General features: G+C 33.8%; 1 protein-coding gene across 2 annotated transcripts; it reads left to right on the top strand.

The window, feature by feature from the left end:
• The first annotated feature begins 1,284 nt into the window (after nt 1-1,284).
• LOC122009048 (plant UBX domain-containing protein 8-like) lies at nt 1,285-10,776 on the top strand. Of its 2 annotated transcripts, none has more exons than XM_042565035.1 (10): nt 1,285-1,604; nt 4,121-4,182; nt 4,292-4,823; nt 4,912-4,986; nt 5,064-5,161; nt 8,842-9,088; nt 9,178-9,345; nt 9,416-9,580; nt 10,410-10,553; nt 10,639-10,776. In XM_042565035.1, exons 1-10 carry the CDS (start codon nt 1,521-1,523, stop codon nt 10,744-10,746), a joined length of 1,683 nt encoding a protein of 560 aa, XP_042420969.1. In that variant the 5' UTR covers nt 1,285-1,520; the 3' UTR covers nt 10,747-10,776. The 2 variants fall into 2 exon arrangements, with proteins under 2 accessions (XP_042420969.1, XP_042420970.1); XM_042565036.1 differs by lacking the exon at nt 1,285-1,604 and adding an exon at nt 1,785-1,912.
• Nucleotides 10,777-18,460: the final 7,684 nt, after the last annotated feature.

Raw genomic sequence — 18,460 nt, 5'->3', positions numbered from 1 at the left:
ACATTGTTCACGAACGTTGTTCACGAACATTGTTCACGAACGTTGTTCACGAACGTTAACGAGCTGAACACATATGTGTTCAAACTTGTTTTTTTAGCTTAACGAACTGTTCAAGCTTGTTTGTTTAATTAATCTTATGTATATTGAACGAACATAAACAAGCTCTTACCAAGCCCAACACCAAACTTGTTCACGAACGCTTGATTCATTTACAACCCTACTAATGCATGGGTTACAAAGATTCATCAGGCGAGCTTTCATTACGTTCATTACCTGATATTTCCATGTGCCTCTTAAGGCTTAGACTTAGACAAATATTGATGAATTGAAATAATATTATTTTTTAAAATTGTGATTGTATAAAATAATATTAAAATTATATAATTTTAACTAGAATTATATAATTTAAATTTAAATATATAATTATTATATTTTTATTTGTAATCTCGTTTATCTTCCTCTAATTTATCATAAACACTATACATAATAAAATATTAATACATTTTCAAAATAGTATCCAATTGAGATTAATATTTTATTACGTTTTAAGATTTTAAACCTAACTAAAAATACAAATGTTGAAAATATTGAATGCGAAAAGAAAAATCTAAATGTGCAAATTTTAAATAAAATTTTAGATTTAAATTAAAAATTTATAACTTAAGGGACCAAATTTAGATTTTTGAATAATTTTTTGATTCACTTAAACTTGGATGGACTCTTGAGAATAAAGATGAATACGTTACTTTAAGGTCTTTCAGAATGAGTATATATTTTATAGAAGGGAGTAAATTATGAGAGATATTTGTTTAACATAACAACCCTTAGCATAAGATAGATTAGATATCCATAAAATATTTTGTATAAAATTGACTCTCAAAATTTATTGCTCCATGTTTCCTACCACTCAGTATAAATATCAACTATGTCAATATGTGGAGCTGAAATAGAAAATGTTAGTAAAATCTATTTAATTACAAATTTATTCGTATGTTTGTAAAATTATAAGATTAATTAATAGTTTTATTGAGAAACATGATAACTAAGATTACAATGGTTTTAGTCCATTTTCACAAAAGATATAAATATAAATTATGGGTAATTTTATAATTAAAAGCTATTTTTTTTATTATTCTAAATTTATAATTACAAAATATTTTAAGGTGTTTTAAAATGATTTTATTTATTGCCTAACTAATTCAATTTGACCATATGGTATTTGATATCACTTAAATCCTAATGAAAATGGGTTACAACATTCGTCAAAACTGCTGTTTGGTATTACCAGTGCCCCACCCACGAGTTTTCACCACGCTATCCTTCTCGCTCTCTCCCCATTCTCAAGTAACCAAGCGTCTGTAACTCTCTCGCCGCCGCATCTGCTTCTTCTCCAAGACATCTTCGTTCCGTCTTACCACCGCTCAATTTGATCGCTTCCTCATCCCTCAACGTCAGATTTCTTCGACCTCATTCTCGACTCTGATCAGCGCGGGATAAAATCCTAGACGGGCGCGTGAGAGATGGCGAGGCCCTCGCGCGAAGCGATCGATACCTTCATCAGCATAACCGGCGCCACCGAGGCCATCGCGTTGCAGAAGCTCGAGGTACGATCTTTTCACGCGACGACTAGGCGTTCATCGATTTCTCTTCTCGCTTGGTTTCGGCGCTAGGTCTGTTTTTCCCCTTCTGCAGTTTGCGATACTATTTACGAACTCGGTTTTTTTTTTTTTTTCACTAAGCGCATCTACACATTGATTAGGGGGTTAGGAAATGCGTGTCTTTTTGAGTTCCGGCTAAGCCAGGATTGTGGGAGTGCCTTTTTATTCGTACAGGGGTGATAAATTTGGTTGTACTTTGTTCGTTGCAAGGTGGATTCTGGATTTTCCTTTCTAGTTCATATGAAGGTTTTAAGGTTAGTTTTATCTTGGTGGATTAGGAATTCTCAATTAATATTCTATCTATGTTAAAACTTTTCACCAATCTGATAGTGTTTTTTATTACTTCATTTCTAGAAGTATTTGAGTGTTATCTTACACCTTTTAGAAATTTTGGAGCTATTGACATGAACTTCCACGGTGACATTTAGTTACGATCTAGGTCAAGCTTAATGAGAAATTTGGATTAACTCACTGCTTTTCTCATTTTTATAACTAAAAGTATGTGTAATGTGGTTGATAGTGATTTCTTATTTCTATTCTTGGACACAGTTAGGTTCATCGAATAAGGTTTTATATCCATGTTTCCTCTCAGTTACGTTTAAGCTTTATTGAATTCTTGCCTTGCTCCTAAACAGGTCATAAGACAAGCTGCAGTATTGTAAAAGACAATAAGATGACTTTAGAATTTATGACTATGTAGCCTATTGTATGACTAGTTAGATTGCAAAGTTGATTCAGTTAGTCCTTGATTTGAAAGCAAGGGTCTCCACCAGGATTTTTTCATTATTTCTGTTCTTGAACGTAGATGGGTTTGTTAAGCAAGGTTTTATTTCACTTAGTTTAAAGCTTTATTGAATTCTTGCTTTACCCCTAATCAGGTTATAAGTCACAATGCAATTTCTGTACAGTTAATATGACTTTAGGATTTATGGTTATAACCTATTGGATGACTAGCTGGATAGCAAGGTTGGTTATGTTAATCCTTGACTTCACAGCAAGGGCTTGGACCAAATTTTTTGTCCCAGGATGTGATTCCCTTTGATGTACCTTCTGGATGAAAATTGTTTCCAAATCTAATGCCTTCAGTCTAGTAATTATTATAATCTAAAGGTTCTTATTTCATGAAATTGTCTCATAATTCTCTATTTCATTTTGTCTAAATTACCAATCAACTTTATGATGTCAGATGAAATTTGATGTCCATGGTTGGAGTTTTGGATCTTGACTGGTATTTTTTTTAATTCTAAATCTAGGTTAACTTATGTTGCTACTGAATACCACACTGAAGCATGTTTAGGGTTTCTCTTTGATTTTATTTGTGGATGTTTCCCACTCTGCCAAGTATTCATCCTTTATGCTTGCCAATGTCTGTCAAAAGCTGAATCAGCGACTTCATGATTGACATAAATCTACCATCTCTTGGGCCTCAAATAATTGGATTTTCTACCAATAGATATTACCATCTCTCTCCAAATATTGTCTTTGGAGATGAAAAAGGTATATATCCTTATGATGTTGGTCTCAATGAATTTCTCTAAATTCTAGTTGAATTTGGAGTGGGAAAGCAGCAAGCACACAGGATTACACTAGATAGTAAATTTTACAGTGTACTGACTACTGTAAATTGTCACCATTTTTTTTTGTATTGGAGTTTCCCCTTATAATTAGATCTCTCTAATTTGGGGCTGAGAATACCACCAGGAAAGTATCATTAGTTTTGGGAGATGACTTATGTTAAGGAACTAGTGTAGACTTCAAAGTCTCAACTAAACAGTTTCCTTTTTGATTTGTATAGGGATGCATTCTATTTTCAAGCCTCTTTGTGAAATGATTTCCATGTTTGTTGGTAATACTATTATTGGGGTAGTACCATGTGGTAAAGCAGTTATGTGGCTTAGTTTGCGTGCTTGTTCAAATTTACATGAAAGGGCATTTCAATTGTAGTTCTTAGTAATAGTTATACCCTTTATTTTGCCAATTTCATACAGTTACAAAAGTTCAATCAATTTGAGGAACCTGATTGTAGTTGTATTTATTCTATAGAAAACACACATCAGCTCTTCATTGTTCGAAGAAATCATGTGCATGCAAGATTGAAAAGTCAAACATCTGTCATTATCATGTTTTGATTCAAATCGAAGGTGCTGATAACTTATATTACATTTACTTCTAAAATGTGTTTAGGTAGTAGAATGCTAGTTTAAACCTGGCCTTTGATATAGCTTTGTTGATGTGTGTGATAAATTGTGTTCTATAGTATTGTAATGCAAGTGTATTTATGCATACTGATTTGTACTGTTTGTATTGTGTATCTTTTGTATGATTGTGAGTTCCTGAGGGCATGATGCTTACTGAGGCTTTGAGCTTTTATCTTCCTTATTCCAATTGCTTAGATGAAATGATCTTTCCTTAATCAGTAATTGAACTTTCTGCTAATAACATCTTTTTCATATGGCATTCAGGAACATGATGGGGATCTGAACAGTGCTATTAATGCACATTTTGGTGAAATAGACAGAGTTGTGTATGTATTACTATGTTTTACCATTTACTCAGTACATAGTATTTGTGACTTTAAAAATGCTAGTGTTTATCATTAAATTATTTGCGGCTGATCACCCTCCAATATACAGCACAAATCAAGTGGTCTCTCGTAATGACGATTTTGTGAACATAGATGATCCTCGTGAGAGTGAGCATCCAAGGTCCTCTCTTCCGTTGTTTCCGTCTCGAGATATGAACCGATTCTCTCTTCTTGATCCAACCTTTGGCCACTTTCCTAGCCTTTTTGATGGAAGAGGTGTTTCTGGTTTCCCTACACATGGTCCGCTGGTTTCACATCCAAGGGAAGTGAGGGAATTGCCCATTGAGTTCAAGGATGATTCTAGAGAAGCTGGAGCTTCTGGTGTGGGACCTACGAATAAAGACGTGACTAGAAACGAAACTGCACATTGTCAGGAGACTCGTGGCATTGTTATTATTAATGATGAAGATTTGGACATGGACCATGCTGATCATGGTACTAATGCTTCAGGGCGTACCCCTTTTGACAATCATATTGGACCAACCATTTCTCCAGTGGTTGATATGGACTATAACAATGATATAGAAGAAGAAATGATCAGAGCTGCTATTGAAGCCTCCAAGCGAGAAGCTGAACGACATGTATATGAATAGTTTGATAATATATTAAACTTTAGTTGAAGTTTTATCCTATTTCTCGTTGGTTATTTTATCTATGATGGTGTTGTAGGGCTTGCAAGGTCACCCTAAGTCACCTGCACAAGATGATACTGATCTCGCACGAGCAGTTTCATTGTCTTTGGAGGTATCTAATTTGCTTTCCTACGTTAGTTTAGAGTCATTGTCTGGTCTTTATACTATGTTGATTTTGCTTAAATACAGGCAGTAGAGGAAGAAAGAGCATTTTGTGAACAGTATGGGGAGAATCCATCTTTTATGGAAGTAGACAATGCTGGGTCTGCTGAAGCATTTGATACAAGGTGTATATCTCTTCATTTTTGTCTTCTAATGAGCTTCTCTCATTTTTTCTGTAGTTATTTTCTGATTCACAATAGAAAACAAACATCTTGAGAAAGTGTGAATCAAATGGTATCTTGTTTTTAATAATACATGAAAGATCTTGCCTATAATTTCTTTCAAGTTAAAGACTTGAGTCATGAAAGATATTGCCTATAATTTCTTTCAAGTTAAAGACTTGAGTTATTCAAAGCTTTTTGAAATGAGCTGATGCACCAGAAGGATACAATGAACGTTCATTTGATGTGGGAAAAACAAGTTTACTTGCAACTCCTCAAAAAAGAGGTCTAATTCATTGGATTGTTGCGAAAAGATATTCATTGCTGTCGCCTTTTCTTTTGTACTGTAGACATTGGAGAGAATGACAAATAACTAGATTTGTTATAGTTCCTGAAATATTTCAAGCACTTAATTAGACTTATGATATATGGGGCGATACTTAGCACATAGCTAAATATCCTGAAGCAATGCCATCCTTTGTTTTTTTTGTCTCGCAACAATATATTCTTCTTCCTTAATGATTGACAAAAAAGAGGAACCCAAAGAATAGACCAAACTAGTTGGTCTTCACTTCAATGGTATTTTCTTTGTTGATGTGGCTGTCTAGGATTTTCTTTCAAAGATTTGTGTGCGTGTGTATGTTTTTATGATATTTTAAATTGGACATTATACACAAAGATTTTCTATTTCCATAAAATTTTTCAAAATGTTAGTAATCAAATATTTTTGTTCTTATGCCAACAAGAAGTTTTGGCTTATTTTCTAATGATTATGACTTGTTATGTTGATTTGCCAACATAGGCATGATGGTGGTATTGGAATGTAAAGAATGGTGTCTTGCTAGTGTTGGTGTTTCTTATTAGCTTCTCTCTGCATGTAATTTCTGCATTAACTTGTTTGGCATCTCATGGTTGTTAAGCCTTGAATATTTACTTGGTTGTATCTTGAACTTCTATATATGTTTATAGATCAGTTTATAACTGAAAAATGGTCAGCTTGAGCCCTTCCTTGAGTTTAAGATCTGTTAGGTTGAAATGACAGATAAATCTTAGGATGGATAGATGAATTGATGAATGGTGAGAACATGGATAGATTGTTTTATCTTTCCATCTGTTTGTTTGGACAGATGGATGGATAAAATGATCCATTCATTCATCCATTTTTTCACTTTGTCCAATTGGAAAGATAAACCGAAAGATAAATAATTAACTTTAATAAAATTATAATACCATTTTTATTTATAAGTCTTATCCTCTGTTCTCTCTCAACCCATCCAACTAAATTCCGTACAATAATTTATAATCAACAATTCTTAAAAAAAGTTTGTTTATGATTCTTTTTATGAATTTGTTTTTAGATTTTATTGACCATTACTATGAATCAAACTTCAAGTAGGAATCAATTTGACAAAAGAAAATAAATTTCTAAATACAACAAGTAGGATTTAATTATGAATTGATGAAAATGAAAAAATCAGTGATATGCTTTATTAAATATAGATGGTGATGTGATATCATGATAATAAGCTTTAAAAAATCAATAATATAAAAATTTACTACAATTACTAGAATTTTTTATTTATTAAACAATCTATTAAATTTCTTAATACAACAACAACCAAGTCTTATCTCACTAGGTGATATGGATCCTTTTACGCCATTGGATTCTATCCCTTATTATATCATTATCTATACTTAAATAATTTTTATCTTGTTTTATTGTTGCTAATCAAGTCTTTTGGGTCTTCCTTGTTTGATGTGTGTATTTGTCATAGTTTCATATCGCCTAATCAAAGCATTTATTGACCATCTAAGTATATGTCCATACTATCTTAGATGTCCCTCGGAGTTTTCCCTCAATAGATGCAACTCTGACTTTCTCTCTAATGCTTTTATTTCTTATTCTATTCATCCTCATATGTTCACACATTCACTTTAATATCCTCATCTCTGCAACTTTCATCTTATGCTTATATGCTCAAATCATTGCTCAACATTCAGCATCATATAACATAACAGGTCTAACAACCGTTTTATAGAACTTCTCTTTAAGTTTTAGAGGTACTTTACGATCCAATGAAACATTCGACGCCCTTCTCCATTTTTACCATCTTGCTTGTATTCTATATAAGACATCTCTTTCAATCCTTCTATCGTTTTGCATAAATGATCCTAAATACTTAAAACTCTCGGTATCAAACAACTCGTCATCTCTTATCACAATTATCTCATTACGTCCAATATTACTAAATTTCTTAATAGAACTTTGTAATTCATCTAAAAGGGGGCAGCCTGGTGCATGCACCTACCATTGTTGGGTCTCTAGGAATGATCGAACTACATTAAGTCTATTGTACACAATCTTATTCTGCATTGCAAGAGGTTTTCGTGATTCCAACCTTGACCACAAGTCACACGTCAACAACTTTACAACCTTCAACTTTGTAATTCATCTATTTTGACCTTTTTTTTAAAAAAAAAACAATTACTTAATATAATTAATCAATTGTGTGTGTGCGCGCGCACGCGTGCACATTTATATATATATTAAAAAAGTAAATGCTAGTCCAATGGTGGCAAATGTTGATGTTGTGATTGTGTATTCCATGTTAGTGCATAGGTGGCGGTCTGAGGAAACTCTTCGCAATTTTGTGGTGTTGGAGAGTGATGAATACACGAGTAGACAGTACATTAGTCAACACGTGGTTAATATGTTTACAAACATTATAGGGTTAACTTTATAATTTTTATTAATTGTTCTCATTCATTCTTTCCTCAGTTTGCCCAATTTTTAGAAGGCTAAAAATGATGGATTAACTAGAACCTGTTTCCTTTGATTTATTCGTCTTGAAAGATCCATCCTTTCAACTAAACAACCGAATAGATGAATATATGCATCCACTCGTCCATCCATCCTTTGACTTATTTATTCAAATCAATAGACCCTTAAGGATTGGTTTGAGTTTTTGTCAGCGGATGAAGATTGTATGACCAATTGAAATTTACGTGGAGAACATATATTTTCTCTTTTGATCGCATACATGAAGTCAATGTTACCTCAGTTTTCTCTTATATATTTTGATGAATTATTCGGATATTCTTGGATCAACCTGGTTTCTAATTCACGAATATCTTGTATCGGAGTGGCATATGATCAACAACTTAAGTGTGGTAAGTTTTGAGCTTTTAGCTTGAATTAACCAGTGCATTACCATCATTGGCATGAATGGGATTTTCACATAGAGTCGTTCTGGTAATTTTCACACCAAGATTATTATTTCAATTTAATAATTTGAGTGAAGTTGATTAAGTTGCATGTATATATTCATTGATATGTTATAATGTTTGACTTTGTATCTTAGACCAATAATCATGCCATTGCTAAGACAGGTTCACATTTCTGGATCTCTCTTAATGTTGCATTAGCCAGGCAATCTGTTTTAGGTTAGTGAATATAAATATTATTTTAGTGCATCTGCTCAATATCCTGGCCAATAGAATATACACCAATCGGAGCATCATGAATTCATGATGCTTTAGCTGCTTGGATATTTCTTCCTTTTTTCTGTAGAAAACTTTTGATTTATTATATGAACTGCTTAAATAACGGACTCCTTTACTATATGGTTTTTTGGTTTCTGGAGGCATGGGTCTGGTTCAGCTGAAAGTGGAACTTCAAGTCAATTGAAATTAGAAAGAAAAAGTCCATTAGTCTTGGAAGAAGCTGAGGATGTGGAGGAGCAACCTTTAGTGAGACATCGTTCCAGACAAATTGCCCCTGTTATTGCTGAACCTACAGACTCTGGAAGTCCAAGCCATAGTGCTTTGGATCCTCCATGGCTTGATGTAGATCGCCCTCAGCTTAACGGCCATGCTTTTGAGAGAGATGAGGTATATATTATGAAGGATTTTATTTATTTTGTTGTATGACCCTTGTCATTTAGACAATTCTTCATTTTTCTTTTCATTTTTCAATTTAGTGGGGTGGAATTTCTTCTCAAGAGCATGATGAAGCTCTCATGCTGGAGGCTGCAATGTTTGGGGGTATTCCTGATGAAAGAAGGTTTCAGTTTGGATACCCGACTCGTCAAATGCCTCGTCCTCCTTCCCCTACACTTATGGCACAACGCTTGTTAAGAGAGCAACAGGTTTGATATGTCCTTTATTATTCGTTCATTGCTGATGCAGTGAAATAATTTAAGGTTCTCATGGTTACAGGATGATGAGTATCTTGCATCACTTCAAGCAGATAGAGAAAAAGAATTGAAAGCTCAGCAGGAGGCTGAGCTCCGTAGTTTAGAAGAGGCTACTGCCAGGGAAGCTGCTCTTCAAAAGAAGAGACATGAAGAGGCAGAAACTCGTAGGAAGCAAATTGAAGAAGAGGCAAGACATGCTCTTATGTCTCCACTAATACATAACTTGCATATTGTGAATTTATTTTTAATCTGAATTGATTACAATTATTAAATGCAAATGTGTAGTCTCAGTATGCTGAATGTATCTTTGAATAGATTTGATAATACTGACATTAATTCAGGACAAATTAGCTTGTTAATGTCGAATATCAATGTGCAAATTTTGTCAGCATTTATGTGCCTTAAGATATACTTGGATGTAGAATATTTTGCATATGCAGTTAGAAGTTTGGTTAGTTATTATTGATTATGTCACCATGCTTTAATATAACAGGAATTTAAACTGCCACTATATATAAGATGGAGGAGGGAATTTCATTAATTTACTTGGTGAATGGAATAAATTTGTTGACTCTTCCACTCTTATTTGTACTTTCTTGGTTACAATTCAACTGAAGACCAGTAGCTACATGATCTTTGTTCGTGACATTTCTAGGACATATTTCAAGAATAGAGTGTATGATAAGGAACACAACTATTTTAATTAGTTGATAAACATAGTATGTCGGTGTGTCTGCAAACATATTCTGCAGAAGTTAAAGTAGTTGATAGATCAATTATTTTCTGGTGATCTTTTGTTTTCTGATTTCTTTTGGTCATTATTTTGGCCTTGAAATTTTTTTTGCCAGTCTCGAATTCAGTCTCCTGTTTATTGGATTGAAGGTAACTTTCTGTAGATTAATGAGTATTCTGTTGACTTTTATTGTGAAGTCCAATCATTGTGATCACAAATACATTTTAGGGTAATGCTCTAATTCCATTTGGTCTTGGTTGTCGTAACATTTTTGTTACCCCAGGAACTTGAGAGGAAGCTTGCTGCTAAAGAATCATCTTTGCCACAAGAGCCTTCTTCAGATGACACAAATGCCGTGACACTTCTTGTGCGTATGCCTGATGGCAGTCGGCGAGGGCGCCGTTTTTTTAAATCTGACAAGCTTCAGGTAGATTTCTCTATATCAGTTATTTGCAAAATATGGTGAAATTTCTGTGGGTTACATATTTAATTCCACTCCTGGAAATTTGCAGTTCCTTTATGATTACATTGATATTGGGAAGGTGGTCAAGCCTGGCTCCTACAGATTGGTAATACTCATTTCTCATACTTTGACTTTTATGTTAGGACATTGCATATAGTATTGGATTTTTAGTTATGAGTAGATTTGTTTATTCAGAAATTTTGATCATTTTTTTACATTCTGCATTTCTCCTGCTTTAGGTAGATAATAATTCTGAATCTGACATGAACTGCCTAGAGATCATGTTGGTTCTTGGATTCCATGATACTTCTGTTGTTATATCACTGATGTTGTGTGGTGTTTTGATTGATATCGATGTGTATTTTATCTTTTATATTTATATTCATAATTTATTTTTTTTGAGGTATTTTATTCGATGATACACTAGTGACAAGACTGTCTGCTTGTGAGATTTTTTTACTTGATGTTCTTTACATTTGAATCATTTGTATGTTCTAAGATCTTCACATTAGGAGGGTATATGCCTAATCATGATTTTATTGTTGATCATTCTTTCTCTAATTTAACAATCTATTGTCAAGAATGGCAGAGTAATAACCACTACCAAACATCTGGAGGCACCTGTGAATAATTAATGAACATTTGTATGAGTGATGGGTAGTTGTATTGCGACCTTCAAGTAGTTCTTCTTTCCTGTTTCTTATGGTTTTCTATTTTATTTATTCCTTTTTTTTCATTCTTTAAATTTTCTTTCTTTATTGTTCTCCCTTTTCTATCATTCTACCTGATTGCAAGCTGTTTGATATAAACCATTTAGCTGCTGCCTTAGTTTCAAGTGTTGATTGGTATTGCTCTGGAACCTTTGAAACATATCATGATGATCAACTTATCGTTTGAGTAAATATCATAGTGTTGCTCATGTTGACACAATTTTAATGGTACTGACTGAGATAGGACCTTGTCTCAGTTGAGTTGCGAAGATTCTCTACCATGTCTCGGTCTTTGATTTTGTCACTGAAAAGAAGGAAAGGGAGGGGGAATAGGAAGAGGTGAAACACCAAGATCTCTTTTGTAACTCATTCTTCAATTATATCTATTTATAACTGGGAGTAGATGGAACACTAGAAAAAATGGAATTGAAGAGGAGATGCACCAATCAGAAGCATTGGCAATGGCAAAAAAGAGTAGACTATAGCTGGAGAAACAATGTACCTATTCCTACTCATTTTCTATATTTCTATTTCTACTCCATCTCCTAGGTTAACAACTTTAACTCCTTGTAGTTAACCTAAATATATTCATAAATACATGAAAATTCAATTCCAATGTTAAAAATTGTAGGAGCAATATTTAATATAGGCCTTCAAAATTATTGGTGGGATTATTAATCTTAATAGAATACTAGCTATGGATTACACTTATTGTTGGATAAGGAAGGAATAATTATTAGTTAAAATAATTATTATATTCTTGTAACTGATACTCTTAAATTTGAAGTCGATGCACAATTTAATTGTTATAGTGTCTCAATTGGATTTGCCAACTAGGTATCTATCTCTTTGAGCCGAGTAATTCTGAGTGACCGACCTGGTCCATGGAAGTTTCCCACCAGTTAAATTGGGAAGCTCTCATGGACTAACATTCTTAAACCCGTGGTTATCCGTTGACGGGCTTAACCATTGCACCATTACTTTGGAGGCCTCATAGACCTTTTAAGTGTACCTAGTGTTGACATAGTACAAACATCATGTTTGATCAAAGATTGAAACTGACATAAATGGTATTTTAAACCTTAGTTACTACAATGATGATTGCTATTTAAAGTTGACATATACATTCTAATAGTTTTATTTTAATAAAAATTAAGATATCTGATGTTGGACATTTTAAAATAGTTTTATAAATTATTTATTAATATAACTTGAGCTATGTGTGCTACTTGTGAAACCTAGATGAGTTGTGAACCAAAAGCCCCTTCTACGAGCAATCTTTGTAAGCTCGAAGGAGATAGCTTTTCTTGATTTGACTCTTTCTCTCACTTCCAATTTTTGTTCCTTCCTCTTTAGACAAGTTTGGCTTAACAAATTTAGTATTTTATGCTCGTATCTACGTTCTGTCATATGCATTATTGAAAGGAGGGAGGACGGGCTAGGTATAAGGATGGTTTGAAGATAAAAGTTTACTTATGAAATCCATATTTCATAATTAATATTTGCTAAATATTTTACATTTAAAAGATGTTTTAGTTATTTTAATATTTCTTAATTTTATTTCATTATTTTAATAAAGATAATGACATCATCTTCTTTGTCACATTTAAGCTTGATAAAACATAACATAATATTTTTTTTGATAAAATCATGACAATATTTTATTATTATTTTACTTGATTATAGTTGAAAGTTCTTATCTTTTTATATTCTATCTTTATATTTTAGATTTTTTGAATAATAAATATTGGCCTTAGGTAAATAATTTTATCTTTTCTTATATTTACTATATTTATATTCTATGTTAAAATACTTACGCCCTTATTCTTTATGTTTTAATACTTGTTCTATGTATATTTACATGTTGAACATAGAGATGACAATTCGACCAGGTTTGGGTTGTGTCCAACGACGTGGCCTGATACGGGCTTGGCCCTGGACCATTAGTTTGGTTGACCTAGTTCACTGGTCGGGTTGGGTGGAGGTGGCTTAGTATGGCCATACCAAGCACAGTACAGACACGAACTATTCTCAACACAACATAGACATAAGCTAGCCATGATATGACGGTTGAGCTTGGCTGGGATATTTTAAAAATATGAAAATAATAAAACTGAAAAATTGAAAATAAGATAAGTAAAATTATTTTAAAATTGTAATATATTGATTTTTTATATTTTTAAAATTTCTTTTTCTTTTTTGTAAATTTCTTTAATTTTTTTCCTTCTTATTTATTTGTTGTTTTATTGTAAAAAGCATGACTATGGCTCAAGCGCACTAGACTATGGGTTGATCTATGAAGACGTGTTTAGCTGCCGATGTCCTCTATAGGTACATGACAATATCTAGCGACAAGAAACATTAGTAGCTTGGCTTAGTTGCAAACGAGTTGGTAGCTTGCAAGTTGTTTGTAGATTGTTTGGAGCAATGAGGAAAATTATTAGAAATTTTCTTATCCTAGATAATCCCCCTCTATTTGTATTTTTTTTTTTAATTGTAGCTTTAATTGCACCCAGCATAGATGGCCCCCTCACTTTTTATTTAGTTATTGTATTGAATTTGGTTATGACAATTTACTTATTTTTTTCTATTTCAATACATTATGTTTCGTTTTAGAAGCATATAATAACACACTGAAATATTTACTTATGGGAGAACTTGCCCAATTTAAAGAATTCCATCCTAAAACAAGTGACCTTTCTCATTGTCTCTTAGCGTTTCCTCCTAATTATCATGACATGGAGCTGTCTCTCAACGCTTAATTACATGGGGTCTCAAGATTACTAATTGCATTAACTGCAAATGATAACTGTTATACTTCTATGAAATTTAATTTTCCTGCTAGTCTTTTGTAAAGCTAGAGTGAATGAAATTGATTTGTTGTCCATAGTACTAGTCTCTTCATGCTTATAAAACACATTTTTGTTGAGAGGTAAATGTATCCCATGAGCAGGCAAACTTTTATTGGAGGGGTACCATTTTTAAACTATGCCTTTTAAGCAAGCAATCTTTTCTCTAGATTGCTTCTATCATATAATTGTTCTTTAGCTGCTACGCTAGGGTAGTCTCTCCCTTGAGTAACAAACTCTAGAAATTTTTCATATAGCTCTTAGTGAGATTATTATCAACGAAAATGTTTTGGGCTAAAGTCAAAAGGGTGCCCCACCCCTTGAAAAATAACATAACTGTCGAGTACTAATCTCATTATTATCCTACCTATATCTCCTATCTAAATCGAACGCGTTGTAGCAGTTACGAAATCGTAGCAGCTACGAAATCGTAATTGCTACAACATGGATTTTTTTTAAAACATTGTTCAGAGCCAGCCTTTAAAAAGATTTTAAATGATGCTTTTTTTCCTGAAACTTGGTCGTTATTGGTTCCATCCAATAATTAGTTGTAAATCTCTGAACGATGTTCGATTTGATATGTTATGCGTCACGTGGTTCAACTCAAGTCAAAAGTTGTGGTCTTTCAAAATTTAGGATTTAACATTCACATTGTAGTAGCTACAAAATCGTAGCTGCTATAACTGCATGACAACTCAGATGTAGCAGCTACAAAATCATAGCTGCTATACAATTTTAGCATCTACGAAACTGTAACTACTACAACGTGAATGTTAAAAAAGGTAGATCCGCTACCTTAGCGGCCCCTCTAGTGCCGGCCCCACGGATAGGGAGGGAGGTTCATGCAGGTACACAGGCCATAGGCGCATGGCGGGGTAAACCCCAGGTCGTCAGTTCCTGAGAATCGACCGCTAACCATTACACCAGAAATACCATGCGCCCACCGTCTGCGCTACGCCCTGGGGACTACAACGTGAATGTTAAACCTTAAACTTTAAGAGGTTATAACTTTTGACTCTAGTTGAACGATGAGAAGCTCGTTGATCTACAATTAATTATGGGGTGGAACTCGTAACGGCCCAATTTTAGCTCAAAAAAACATCGTTTAAGTCTTTTTCGGAGGCTCCGAACAATTTTAATCTTACTTTTTTTTCATGCAGTAGTTACGAAACCATAGCTGTTAGAACTGTGTAGCAACTACAAAATTGTAGCTGCAACGTGCCTGATTTAGGTGGGAGACAAGGATAATAATGAGAATAGTACTAAAGGGCAGTTGTGTCATTTTATAGAGGGGTGGAGCATCCTTTTGATAAAAAATCAACATAGGGCGCGCCCTTTGACTATTTGATAAAAAAGAGGGCACTCTTCTGACGTTTGCCCAAATGTTTTCTTTGTCAAATTGTTTCCTTTTGTCAACAATCAACTTCTGAGTTAGTCCTAAACTAACATCAGAAAACATTTAAAATGAAGACTTGTTTTGCAGCCATGCAAATCAAATCTAAAAGGGCCTTGGAGATAGTTTGAGGAATTAAAAAAACGTACAAGAGGATAAATAGTTAGCAATTGGGTGTGAAGTAGAACATTGCTGAGAACTTTGATAAAGAACATTGGAAAAATTTAAATCAAAGACAAGATTTGGGATAATGGTAGATAGTAGGGCTCGAGTCTTGAGCTAGTGTTGGAGGATGCTTCCAAGGATTCCAGTTTTGATCTGTGCTGCTTGATACAGGTGGTTTTTACCGTTGTTCTGGCACTGGATCGGCATCTGAATCTATCGGCACCTTTGTACCACCTCTGCCAGCTGTACCACATGAGATTCTTGTGGTCGATCACTGGTTTTCTCGCATACTTGCAGCTGACAGAGAAATAGTTTGATTCCTTCTATTGATCATGCGAAAAAGGTACTGGGGAGGGAAATTGAAATCTTATAAAAGGACAGGAACTTGAAATCATACCGAAATAGTAGTGGTGAGAAGTAACAGCCAGGAGCAATGATGAGCAGCAGTGAGATGAGGCAAGCGGCAGCGACTTCTTTGAAGTAACAATAAGAATGTACTGGGGAGGGCATCAGAGGCGATTGGCAGTAGTCGCTTGCAATTGCTGGCGGTGCTGGCAATCAGGAATTGGGGAGGCGATCAGGAGGAAAGGATTAGAAAACGAATTAAATAATATATCAGTTTAATTAAATTTGGTATACATAAATAAATTTTTTATATATAGAAGATATAAATAACATATGACTGTTATGTATAAATAAAACTAGTGTGTCTATATATATATATATATATATATATTAAAGAGTTTATGACTGTTATTTATAACAATGTTACATTTATTAAAACAATATTATAGTAACATAACTGTTATATTAAATTATATAACTTATATTAAACAGTTATATTATTAATTAGTTAATTATTTTTATAAACTGTAATCAACTAATTAATTTTTATTACAATCAATTATTAAACTGTTTATATATAATTTACTTTTTACAATATTTAAAAATTATATAATTATTTGAAATTAATTAAATTATTATCATATATAATCACCTAAATTTACTAATCACATTATTAATTAACATGGAATTCATTATTTAATTTTATGTGCATACATGTGCACGGATGCACGTTTGTGTATCATATCAAGGCATTTTGAGGAGAATTAGCTAGCATAGACATAGGTTTGAATTATAGATTTATAAAATTTTAGTTCAATTCAAAACTTGTTTGAGATTTGGATCACATTCGAATCATAAAATTGGCAGATTCAAAGGTCTGTTTTGCAATTTCAACTACTATGGTTGCAGTGTCGTTGCCCACAGAGATTGCACCTGGAGGAAATTGAGTTTGTGGTGTCATTCTGGAAGTTGATTGCTTTGGAGATCAAGCAGATAGATTGGTATAATAATGGTCTCGATACCAGCTTCGGAGTGAAATCATCTTAGAAGTATTGGGGCGACTTATGAAAGTAGTAAATTACGGATGATGATGATAAGAGAAAATGGATTAGTTTGTTTGCTGGTTCAGGTATGTTAAATAATCGAAGTATGCTAATATAGAAGGGATAACTAATTAAATTATAGGGAATTGCTGTGAAAGATGTATTGGATAAATAAATGGAATTAAAATATAGAAGTCAAATTGGATTAGGATTTTGTTTAGTTATGTTGTTTATAATAAAATTTAACTATATTGTACGATATATTACAGGACTCTGATTTGCAACGTGCTGCTTTACGTGAGATTACTTTTGGCACACATTATTTTGAGGTGGGTATCTTGACTTATCTCTTTTGATATGTCATGTTGATATGCGTAGTAGGTTATAGCTTTTAGTAATAATTATGTTTATCTTTGTTTTGATGTCACTATATGATACCTGTTGCATGCTTTTATCTGTTCTGCATTTAGATTTTTATACCATCTTGTTTATTGCCATGACTATTTATGCTCATAGAGATAGTGACATACTATGCCTTACGATACACCAGACTAGTCATTTACCATATCTGACATATGTACCTAGATTTGATTATTTCATGCTTAGTGTCATGCACGATCTAGCATGATTGTATGTTGAGCGATTGGTAGCTCCATTATTATTGATCACATCGTCAGTTACATGGATCTGCACACACAACCACTCATGTGTTAGTGGTATATCAATCAGAGTGTATAACAGTTTTGCTTTGTTAGGCTCCGTTGGTCCGCTCATGGGTAGTGTGACGTAGCATGGTAGCCGACAGGGATCCCTCCTCTAGACTGTCTCAGGGAGATGAGAGCATTGAGTTCCCCCACTTATGATTTGGGGTAGGAGGATAGGTATACTCCGACAGCATCCTGTCCACTCGGTCACTCATCAAGAGTAGTGACGGTAGAGTGCACAGTTGTCATAGTCCTACCCACTCAGTCTCACTACCGTGTGTGAGATGACTGACTGGCATCAGAGGTGACCATGTCATTGGCATCATATGCATGATTGCATTATTGCTTGTGTTAGCTGTACTTTATTGCTGCATATTGGATGGATGCATATGGTTAATATGCATATAGGGACATGTTATTTTTGGTCTGACGACCTATCTTGATAGGAGGCCCTGGTGAGTACAGTTTCTCCCTTTACTTCCAGTCTTGCATTGTTCATTATTTCAAAAGACTGTACACATATTTATTATTATTAGTTATTTCTTGTTATGCATGTCAACTTGGTATCCGCTGAGAATTTGACTCACCCCGTTGATATTACCATTTCAGGTTAAGGCCGTCAGGAGATTCCAGTCGCTAGTCCTCACTTTACGTCGCGTTGA

Source organism: Zingiber officinale, chromosome 8A, assembly GCF_018446385.1.
Source record: "Zingiber officinale cultivar Zhangliang chromosome 8A, Zo_v1.1, whole genome shotgun sequence".
NCBI lineage: Eukaryota > Viridiplantae > Streptophyta > Magnoliopsida > Zingiberales > Zingiberaceae > Zingiber > Zingiber officinale.
The sequence above is the reverse complement of the archived record's forward strand: the minus strand, read 5'-3'. Positions and strand labels throughout refer to the sequence as shown.

Coding starts and splice junctions, on each gene's coding strand:
- LOC122009048 (XM_042565035.1), top strand. CDS start 1,521: ATGGCGAGGCCCTCGCGCGAAGCGATCGATACCTTCATCAGCATAACC. Junction 4,987..5,063: donor CAGTTTCATTGTCTTTGGAG/GTATCTAATTTG, acceptor GCTTAAATACAG/GCAGTAGAGGAAGAAAGAGC. Junction 9,581..10,409: donor GGAAGCAAATTGAAGAAGAG/GCAAGACATGCT, acceptor TTGTTACCCCAG/GAACTTGAGAGGAAGCTTGC.